An 11,207-nucleotide genomic window follows, 5' to 3' on the forward strand; every position below is an offset into this window, starting at 1 on the left:
TACATCATCCCGCAACTAACTCATTAGTTGCAATGCTTGCAAGGCTTAAGTGATGTGCATTACCGAGAGGGCCCAGAGATACCTCTCCGACGATCGGAGTGACAAATCCTAATCTCGAAATACGTCAACCCAACATGTACCTTTGGAGACACCTGTAGAGCACCTTTATAATCACCCAGTTACGTTGTGACGTTTGGTAGCACACAAAGTGTTCCTCCGGCACACGGGAGTTACATAATCTCATAGTCGTGGGAACATGTATAAGTCATGAAGAAAGCAATAGCAACATACTAAACGATCGGGTGCTAAGCTAGTGGAATGGGTCATGTCAATCAGATCATTCAACTAATGATGTGATCCCGTTAATCAAATGACAACTCTTTGTCCATGGTTAGAAAACACAACCATCATTGATTAACGAGCTAGTCAAGTAAAGGCATACTAGTGACACTTTGTTTGTTTATGTATTCACACATGTATTATGTTTCCGGTTAATACAATTCTAGTATGAATAATAAACATTTATCATGATATAAGGAAATAAATAATATCTTTATTATTGCCTCTAGGGCATATTTCCTTCATCATCAGCATACTGGAGAATAGCTACTCCAGTATCAACCAGATCAGGAGCCAAACCAGTAAGAAGATTATTCTTTTGAGCATTCTAAATTAATTTGGCTAGGCATTTAGCAGTCAAATTAAAAAGGAAAGGAGATATCTCACCCCTTTATGGCTCTGGAAATAGGGAGCCAGTAGTGTTATTAAGGTTTACACTAACAGTATCATTGTGCAAAATGTTCTTAATCCAACTACAACAAATAGCATTAAAGCCTCCAAATTCGTGGCATTCCAACAGGAAATCCAAATTGACTTAGTCCTATGCCTTCTTATAGTCAATTTTAAGCACAATCCCACATTATTTTACGATGACAATGATGGAAATTTTCATGTAAAGAAAGGACACCATCTATTATGTTCCTCTCGTTCATGAAGGCATTTTGAGTAATGCTAATCAGTTTGTCCGGAACAAGGTCAATCAAAAGACCAAAGCTTTATCGATCAACTTATATAAGCACGTAACGGGAAGAAACTGTTGAATTTTGTTAGGCTCAGAGGTTTTAGGAATTAAAGTTATAATTCCATAATTCAGTTGTCGCACATCCAAAGTGCCAGCATGGAAAGCATGAAACATGTTCATAATATCCTCCTCTTAACTCGATCATGTTTTCTACATAAACTGACTTAATTTCCTTGAATAGAGATCAATATATGTATCTCACGGCTTACAAGTAGGTGTTCTGATGAAAATGAGATAATGCCCAGTGAGTTGATGTGAATTTTTTAACAATGAACTTATCAAAAATAAAAATAAAAAGTTTGTGGATGAATTTGCATGTGCTGAAAAGTAAAAACTTGATTGGTCTGATGTGCTTGATGATGTAGATAACTTGCATGTGCATTTAAATGTGAGGTGGCATATGCGAGACATATGCGATGAGGTGGATAGGTTGTGGATGAATTTCTTAGATATATAGAATTCTAATTCCTTTTCTTAACTTGTTCAGTTTGTTCTTAAAGGAAATTCTCTGTTCATTGTATTTTTTTCAAAGATGGTGGGATCCGCCACTGCATGTGTGATAACAGGCGGGCCCGGACTGACATAAGTAAAGTATTCCCTCCATTCTTTTTTAGTATGCATATAAAGTTTGGTCAAATTCAGGTTTTATAAAGTTTGACTAATTTTATATTAAAAAATATCAACATTCGCAATATGAAATCAATATTATCAGATGCACAATAAAATGTATGTTCATGCTATATAATTTTAGCATTGTAGATGTTCATATTTTCTATATAAATTTGATCAAACTTTGTATAGTTTGATTTTAACTAAATTTTATACGCGGAGTAAAAAGAAAACGGAGGAAGTACGTAAATTGGTCAAGCAGGTCCAGAAGCTTCTGTGGAAGCGAGAGTGGGAGCTGCGGGGACGTATTTAAGGATGTGCCGGACCTGGGGGTCATATCTGCAAAAGGACCAAACTCACGAAGCGGAGACTGGAGATCGAGATCGCCGGTGGGAGAGATGGAGCCGAGACGAGCGATCCACCGCAGATCCGGCGCGCTCCTCCTCCTCCTCGCCGCTGTATTCGCGGCGGCCGCCGGCGCCTCCGCCTCCGCCATCGGCGACAAGTGCGCCGCCTGCAAAGCCGTCGCGGTGAGCTCATCCCTTCTGCCTTCCGTCCTCCTCTCAGTTCCTAGCCTCCAAGGTTCCATCTTTTATCTTTATTACCGCTCGCCGCTAAGCCATCTTCCGGAGATGGTCGGAGCCCTGGATCTTCGTGGATTTAGTGCAGAACGTGGTAGACTTCTGAAAGTTTCAGCGGCCTGTGTTTGAGAGGCACATTGTGGTAGCAGAAGATCTGATGTGTTGTTGTTCGGTCTTGTTTTTGCAGGCTGAGCTAGAGATTGGAATATCAAGTGTAAGTAAAAAATCCTGTCTTCCAGTTGCCATTGTTTAGGTGCTTGATTTCTGCTATCATTTGCAGTGCTGATTTGGTGGTTATGTGTTTCTTCCAGTTTCTTGTTACCGGGACCATTTATTGATTGGCAACTGTCCTGAATTCTCTTAATGCAGGAGAAACCAAGAAATCACTTGGACTTGCGTAACAGGTTAAATTCGAAAGGTCAGCGCGAGGGGAAGGTCATCGATTACAGGTATATCACTTGCACTGCCCCTCTGCTGTTCAATGGTTAAAATGCGGTAAAAAAGAGTATACTCGACTACAACAGTACAGAAGCGTGCATTATAACAATATTGGAACATCAAATGGACACAATGTGATGCAGAGGAATACTGACAATTTACCATACGCTTTGCTAATACTAAACACTACATGGACTCTTTTCGTTCATCTTGGGTGCATCTCAGCACTTGCATAATAAATGATGGACATAGTTTTTACCTTTTTTTTTTTGCATTGGTATGTCCTTGATTCTGTATGTGCGGTGCAGAGTCAGCGAGCTTCGGATTGTAGAGCTTCTGGATGACCTATGTGATAAGATGCAAGACTATACGCTGCAGAAGGTATAAAATGAAGCTACACAACTGTTTTAGAATTTTGTTACTGCACACTGCCATCTTATTCAGGCTAGATCTTTTCTTCAACATATTAAGTTGTCTACTCGGGTATATGGATATATTATAATCGAGTTATCCCTCTAGTATTAAACTGTTGATCTGTTCTCTATAATTTGAGCACCAGCCAAAGCATTTTAGTCATCTAATAAACTGAACTGTGTGCAGTTGGAATCAGGCGAAAAAGAATGGGTGAAAGTACCAAGCTGGAGCAGTTTTCAAACTGGTAAGTTAGGATATTTGTGGCACCTGTTTACTCTTTTGACTGAGTTTAAGTTGTTACCACACCATAAACACAGGAGTCACGGCCATACCCCATAGTTTGTTCTGCTTATTCTTCTTGCTCAGTTGTTCCACACAAGTGTCATCTCAGGAAATGCAGCAAGCCCTAGATTAGAAGTGTATATCCCCAGTGCTCGCCATGATAGTCTTATTACAAGGACCCCCAGACTCGACGATGCCAATACAATCATGCAGGACATCATTGAGAGATAGTCTTCCGTTAACGTAAAATAACGTAAAATAAGCTAAATAACAAGCAAATGATAACCGCTACTCTGTATTGGATTGTTCTTATTGCGATATAATGAATATGAGCTGTAAAGAAGTGTGAATTGTAGTTACTAATCGTTTACTGATTGTCTGATAATTTGTTTGTAGATAAGAAAGCTGCAGCACGAGCACACTCCAAAAATCTATCCAGTTACTGTGGAAGGTATGGTGCAGTTTTCAGTACTTCAGAGAATTGAACTGATGGAAAACAGAGTTTATTTCTCCTATAAATATGCTAGTACAGAACTTTGAACATACCAGCCTAGACTTTGTACTAAATCAGCGACAAGTAATATGGATCTGAGGGAGTAGTAAACTTGGGCAAAAAAGTAATTTATCTCTGCCCTCATTAACCTTTTATTACCTATTTTTTGTGTGCTTGATTTAACATATTTTATATAGCATAGCCATCATCTTGTTAGTGAAGTGTATAAAGGGCGCTCGTCCTTCTTCAGTAAAACCTTGTAACTGACTAACAGTGTGTTGGGCGTGTTGCCTTGTTGCCAACGACCCCTTGTAACCCCATTGAGTGTGAACGGAGCTGTGATGTAGCCTTAATAAAGCTCTCAGGTTTCTGTCAAAAAACATGAAGAACTCTGTTTTCCCGTATTTGTGTAAGGTCAAATTTGCTTGTAGTAGGTGCTTAGTTTGGCAAAGAATTAGATTGCTTTAGAAATGCAGATTTAACAGTTGTCGAAAGATGATATTACCTTTCTTGGCTTTTGATGAATTGTGTTGGCTATTGAATAAGTGAATCACTGGGCGTGCTGACAAAGTTCACTTATCGCGCAGGTTACTGGAGGAAACTGAGGACGAGGTACTTCTTGTCTTGGATGGCATTACCCTTTAGACAGTATTTTATAGATATTTGTAAAGATCAGATGACTTTTTTTTTCACTTATTTGGTAGATGTGTTTTGTTTTTTTAACTGTGAAGATCTGTAAAGTTGTTGGCACAAGGCCTAACATGGGTTATTTTTTTCTATTGCAGCTTGCTGAGTGGATAAAAACAAGCTCGGCAGAATCCGCGGACGTGAGCCAGGCCCTTTGCCAGGATATTAGCAAACACTGCCAGTCAACAAGGTATATGATGTATCAGCGTATATATGAATCAGCTGATTCGCGCCCTTTGCACTTACTCGAACTGGCTAACGTTTTCTCATTGTTTCCTTCTCCTTCCTGCCATCTCCAGTGCTACAGCCCCGGTCGACGATGAACTATAACAGCACGTGTTAGCTCCCCGTATTTACTCGACAAAGAAAAGCAGATGAATGCCTGAGAAGCGTCAAAGAAGAAGCTCCAGTAGGATATGAGGCTGTGATGTCTTAGCGTCTGCATTTTTACACACTCGCATTGTTGTCTTAAAGAGGGACTTGCAGATTTTCACATATGATTACTGATGTATTGAGAACATTCAAACTTTGAGGAATTTCAGCATGCTGAATTACAGTTAGCAGCATGGTATGATTCGCTGAACCAATCTGGATTCTTATAATGTCTTGTTGAAAGAAGATGGATGCTTTGTGATGTTCCTGTAACGTCTAGCCCGAGCATTTTGCTCTCAGCTCCAGTGAGCCAGAGATAACTACAAATATAAAATGGAAGCTGCAATTTTTTCTAGAAAGATCAAGTAGAATCTAGAATGAAGCTTTCATTATGTACATGCTAGATCAACTCGTGCGTGTGCTAACCAACAGACAAGGCGCCAGTTGATCCAAGCAGGTGCACGCTCACTGGTACTCCCTTCGTCCGGAAATACTTATCATCAAAATGGATAAAAGGAGATATATTTCAGTTCTAGATACAACCTTTTTTGTCCATTTTGATGACAAGTATTTTCAGACGGAGGGAGTATTTCAATATGAAATTACTACTTCTCTGAAATATCTGAAACTGATACTTGTCATACGTGTAACTTGTTATTTCATCGTGATCCGTATTGAAATAGCTGTTCACAATATAAATTGAAATTGTTTGTATCGCATTTGGAATAGGCAATTTCAATTCTTTTGAGAAAATATGAAATTGGAATCGCTGAAATGACATTTTAAAGAATTTTTTTTTGAGTAAACATTTTAAAGAAATTGGAATCCTTGATCTCACCCATTTGAAATAACCAGTTTCACTTTTTTTGTGGTGTGCGAGATTGTAATATTAAATAAATGTTTGTTCAAAATTAAAAAAATTTACGTCCATCGTGTTTCTTTCGCCCACCTTGCTCGATCCCCTTTCCCTTTCTACACTGCGCCCAAACCCACTGAAAACAACACAGAAATGGAGGGCGAGAGGAGGCCGCCGGCGGCCGCCGCCGTGTCCAAGGTGCTGGACGACGACGACCTCCTCGCAGAGATCCTCCTCCGCGTAGCCCTCCCCACCACCCTCCTCCGCGCCGCGCTCGTCTGCAAGCGCTGGCTGGGGCACGCGTCGGGCCGCGCCTTCCTCCGCCGCTTCCGCAAGCTCCACCCGCCCCGCCTCCTCGGCTTCTACGTCGAGGGCGACAGGGACGTCCCGGCCGACCCACCGGCCTTCGTCCCGGTGCTGCCCCAGCCCGCAGAGCTCGCCGCCGTCCTCCGCCGCGCGAGCTTCAGCTTCGACATCTACAACGGCCAATTGGTCCAGATCCACGACTGCCGGAACGGCAGCGTCTTCGTCCAGGTCGGGAGCGAGGGCAGGGCGGTCATGAGGGTGCACACCCCGCTGTGCCCTCGGAGACCCGTCGCCTTCATCCCGCCGCTCCCGCGCCCCGCACTCCGGCCCCGTGGTCTCTGCAGCTTCACGCAGATCCTCTCGACGGAGGAAAGGTGCGGCCTTTCCTACCACTACCTGTACGTGGAGTCTACCGTGGACGAACCAGAAACCAGGCTGCACGTATACGTGCTGCAAGATGGTCTCTGGCTCCCGCGTCCTCCCTTGGACATGCACCAGCTCCCTCGTCCACTACTCCAGCCAAGGCCCGTGCTCGTCGACGGGAGAATTTACATGCCGGCGGGCGTGAGCGACATCGTCGTCCTGGATCTGACGGCCTCGAGCTTCTCCACGATCCAACTCCCACGGGGCGCCAAGCACGACGGGTGCGGCGCCACCATGCTGGCACGGGCTCACGATGCTTCCGGCGTGTATTTCATCCTCGTCGAGGAGTTTCGGCTCCTCATCTGGCTCCACAAGGGGGGCAACTGGTCGCTGGTGGACACCATTTGTTTGCGTGAGATGTGCCCTGATTTGAGGGTGCTAGGCTGCACGGTTGAGGATGAGGAAAGTGGTCTTGTCATAAGACGGGTGGGGAACGATGCTGAGTTTGTGCTCTTGCAGATGGGCCGGTGTGCGCTCCACCTGGATACCAGGCGCAGGACACTGCGTAAGGTGTATGAGCAGACGGAAGAGCATCAGTGTTTTGGTGATATCCATCCCTTTATGATGATCTGGCATCCCACATTCCCCGCACTCCGGGGTGATCATGCAAGGTTTCCTGTTTGGCCTTTGGATCATCTGTGTAGTGCTCTCTGTTGAGGTTACACAGTTTTGCAATGTGCATCATTCATCGCATTGTTTGGCAATAGATGTGGAATTGTGCTAGGTATATGATTGATTCCTTGGGACATTTTAACCATATTGCCTTAAGATGATTTAAAATTGCTTGTGTACTGTGGTCATATTACAGGGTGTTTACTTGTGGTCATAGTAGGGGACACTTCAGTAGCATGGGTGCCGCACGGAGGATTAGGGTGTCCCTTGCGTGTCCTCATGAGTGCTTGATTGGCTAGTTGAGAAGGAAGATGCGGATAGATAAGAGAAATTAGAGAGGTCGTCTTAGGGAAGGATGGCGGTGTATTTCTTGGTTGCTAAATGATTATAAAAACTAAAAAAAGTCATTTTAAATGGACTAACATGATGGACACCTAAGGCAAATAATCTGCTTGGGTACAAACTCTATTTACCTTTTACTTCCCTGGTGCTATTTAGATGACTATATATCCAAATCCAAAGCTTTTATCTCCCAGTATATTGTCATCCTCAATGACAGCTTTTCATTGGTTTTAGCGAAGCTAGTAATGCTTTTTCATTATTTTTTAATTATGGACTCAAGACTAGTTACAGAATTTCATTTAATATTGCCTATTGCTGTGATTGTCATTTGCTAGACATATACTGAAGTTTCAGAGTACGGTGTGCAAACCACTCCATGCAATAGTTACTTTTCTAATGCTGGTGTTGGAATGGCATGCTTCTGAACTTGTTCTTCCCCTTATGCAGCCTCGTAATAGTACTTCGCAGTGGTGTTGAAAAATGTCTTTTTCGTGTCTTAGCATGGACCATCATCCTGTTGTGTCATGTTTTTGAACTATCAAGCGCTCTTAAGTGCAAAACTAAAAACTGGACCTACAAAAGAATGAAACATGTTTTTTTCAAAATGTTGAGGTATAATAGAACAAATGTCCCATATTTGTATGTTGAAGCATGCTGCATGCTATTGCTTAGAGGATTCTAAATTTCTTATGCATAATTTCCTGAGTCAGATGTATTACAGTGAATATTTTCTTTCCAGTGGATAATACAAGTTTGTAGCAGGTAATTTGTGCTTCTGTGTCATTTGTCCTTCTATGATCAGAGGTTTGGTTTTTGTTTTACTGGACTGCAGACTGTATAATGCAAAGTGGCATGTCTGGGATATGAAGCCATTTAACATGCTATTATTCTTGTACTAGCTACTTGTCTTTGTGTTCCATTTGGTATTCAGATACTTAATTGTCTCCATGCTGACCTTTGTTTTGTTTCCTTTGAAACAGAGATGCAATGTGAAGAAGAAAGATACCAGGAAGCTCATGGATGCTATCTATGTCGTGAGTGATCAGGGCAGCATCACGGAAGAGCAGTAGTGGGCTGCATTTTGTCTAGTACGTGATAGACTGATAGCATTTCTAACCATCTTTATTATAACCTTTACTGGATCAACTAATTACTTAATTAGGAATCAGGATGCTATTGCTATGTAACTGGAGCACGTACTCCTATGTGAATTGGATCTTTGTTATTGTTGGTATAATACTTCATGTATTCTGAGTAGTTATCTCGTCTGATATGCCTGTGTGTAAGTCTTGTGGTTCGACTGCTAGGATGTTTGTTATGCATGGCATTTGGAGAAGTGTGTTCTTGTTCACAATTGCGAAATTTATTTCAGTTAGCAATGTGTTGCTCTAATCTAGCAGCAATGCTCTAATGTAGCAGCGAAGAAAGAGTTTCTTTGAGGCCACAGTCTACAATGGACGGTAAATGGATGAACATGTAGTTATGCAAAAAGAGATTATTTGAGTAGACAACTGAATGTAGTTGTGCTAGTTCAGAGTAGGGGAAGCCCCTGGTAAATGGATGAACAAGCAGCAGTATGCTCTTGCAAATGCATCCATCATACTACTAGCCAGAGGTAAGAGAATGGAGTGTTGATGAACTGAACTCAGTAGTAAAATTAATAATCTGAGACATATATGCATCTACTACATGTTGATGCTGTTTAGGTGTTGATGCTGAAGCTGAAGATTAAGGATGCAGAGTCCATTTGGCATCTGGGACTATGGACATGAACGCTTCAGATAAATTAATCGACAGGGATATATAGTAGTGGTAGCAGATTGAACAATGCTCTTGTGCTTGACATGGACAACAGAACATAATAAGTTATCTACTCCCTCCGTTTCTAAATATTTGTCTTTCTAGAGATTTCAACAAGTGACTACATACGGAGCAAAATGAGTGAATCTACACTCTAAAATATGTCTATATACATCCGTATGTGGTAGTCCATTTGGAATCTCTAAAAAGACAAATATTTAGGAACGGAGGGAGTAAAAATGAACAAATGATCATGGTCTAGCTTAATTAGCTGCATGTTTTCCCTTTTCAAAGGTGCCGATGTAATCCTTGTTATTACCACTGTACACCAGCTAACTGTAACATGAAGCTCTGTGGTGGCAATGTACTAATGAGATCACTGCAATTAATTATAGTGCAACCATGATGCAGAAATACTGGTCTCATTAACCAATCCAGACATTACATGACACCAACAAGTAGTACTGCACGCTTAATAGAAATATTAATGATAGAAAAGGAGGATAATAATAATTCACTACTTGGAAAGTCTGATTTTTTTTCATATTAGTATGTTTTGCTCAAAGAAAGGCTGTGTAAGTTGCCACAACAAACAGATTTCGCCGTATTGCATATTGCAAGCTATCAATGTTCTCTTGCGTATTGCAGCAAGCTAGATACTGCTCTTGTTTGATTTGTTGCCCTTTCTCCTGTAAGGTAATCAGTCGTATATACTCTATATAAGACCTTCTTCCGATTTTTTCCTTTGCTCTTGACTAGTGAAGGAGCCCTTTCTGTACCTCTGATAATTTGTTGTGGGATTTTCTCCTTCTCAGCTTATCTTGCCCTTTGTGTCCCCTTTATCTTGCCGTTTGCAATAAACGTTTGCAGCGAAGCTTATATTTTGTTTCCTGAACTGGGCAAAACCTGGCAATGTTCTAGTTTGCAGAAGTGCCCTGGGATTGTTGTTTCTTTTTCGACAGTGCATGTGCGAGAGGCATGTTTTAGTTTGATGATGAAAACTAGGGAAATTACCTTACCATGCACAATTGTGTTAAGCAACGTTTTGGTTTGCCAGAGTTTTAACGCAAGATAATGTAAAACAACCTGGGTTACAAAGCTTGCTATGAGCAACCTGGCATATGATGGTTTTATGTATCTAGGTGGCATTCTTGCTATTGTGCTTCTGGATAGATGCTTGCGCGAAGTATTAATTGTGCTTTCTGAGATGAGATGCTTATGCAAGATATCAATGAGGATTGCTACTTTGAGGAGTTCCTTTCTCAGACATGAAAATTTCCGGCATAGCAAATCCCCGCTGGTTCATCGCTTTGCGGCACTAACCCGCAAGTTTTGGCATGGTGAGAACTTCAGGGCCAAGTTAGTACTCCTTTCGTCCCAAAATAAGTCTCAACTTTGTACTAGCTTATTTTGGGACGGAGGGAGTAGTACATATGAGCTCCTTCAAGCAGTTTGAGGGCCAGCGAGAAGGGGTTCCAACTCGAACAAAAAAACAGATTACAATGCTTGTTATATAACAGTTTCATGAATCTGGGTTAACTTGCTTCCTGTTGTGCTCCTGAGATGGTGCCATCCAAACCCTACGTATTCCACATATTTGTGATGTGTAAACAGCACAAATCTTTCAAAACTCCAAAATGCAATATTCGATTCATTTTGATTTTTTATCAGCAAACCTAAATTGCACATTATTGGCCCCACTAGAGATATATTGAAAATTAAGAACTTTCTGCCATGCATCAATTTCATTAGCACATAAGCTACACATGAAACATTTCAGAGGAGCAAGCTTAAAATTGCATTCCACCATCTTAAGTGGCAGATAGAAATTTGACCTCTTTCTAACATACTCTAACATTAACCCAAAAACAGAGGCACTCATACACAGAAACTGTTCAGATGATACAAGGA

General features: G+C 41.5%; 2 protein-coding genes across 3 annotated transcripts; both read left to right on the plus strand.

The window, feature by feature from the left end:
• Nucleotides 1-2,010: 2,010 nt before the first annotated feature.
• On the plus strand, nt 2,011-5,219 carry LOC125514997 (TLR4 regulator/MIR-interacting MSAP protein). Its single transcript, XM_048680405.2, has 9 exons — nt 2,011-2,220; nt 2,459-2,485; nt 2,641-2,720; nt 3,018-3,090; nt 3,310-3,367; nt 3,802-3,856; nt 4,486-4,510; nt 4,684-4,775; nt 4,885-5,219. The coding sequence occupies exons 1-9, from the start codon at nt 2,089-2,091 to the stop codon at nt 4,913-4,915; spliced, it is 573 nt and encodes a 190-aa protein (XP_048536362.1). The 5' UTR covers nt 2,011-2,088; the 3' UTR covers nt 4,916-5,219.
• A 685-nt stretch (nt 5,220-5,904) lies between these two features.
• Nucleotides 5,905-8,753, plus strand: LOC125517557 (uncharacterized). Of its 2 annotated transcripts, none has more exons than XR_007287682.2 (2): nt 5,905-7,266; nt 8,477-8,753. XR_007287682.2 is itself a non-coding variant. In XM_048682758.2 (2 exons), the coding sequence occupies exons 1-2, from the start codon at nt 5,967-5,969 to the stop codon at nt 8,487-8,489; spliced, it is 1,200 nt and encodes a 399-aa protein (XP_048538715.1). In that variant the 5' UTR covers nt 5,908-5,966; the 3' UTR covers nt 8,490-8,753. The 2 variants fall into 2 exon arrangements, 1 of the variants encoding a protein (XP_048538715.1); XM_048682758.2 differs by having other exon boundaries at nt 5,908-7,153.
• The last annotated feature ends 2,454 nt before the right edge of the window (nt 8,754-11,207 follow it).

The sequence above is a fragment of the Triticum urartu genome, chromosome 6A (assembly GCF_056163025.1).
Source record: "Triticum urartu cultivar PI428250 chromosome 6A, HENAU_Tu73, whole genome shotgun sequence".
Taxonomy (NCBI): domain Eukaryota; kingdom Viridiplantae; phylum Streptophyta; class Magnoliopsida; order Poales; family Poaceae; genus Triticum; species Triticum urartu.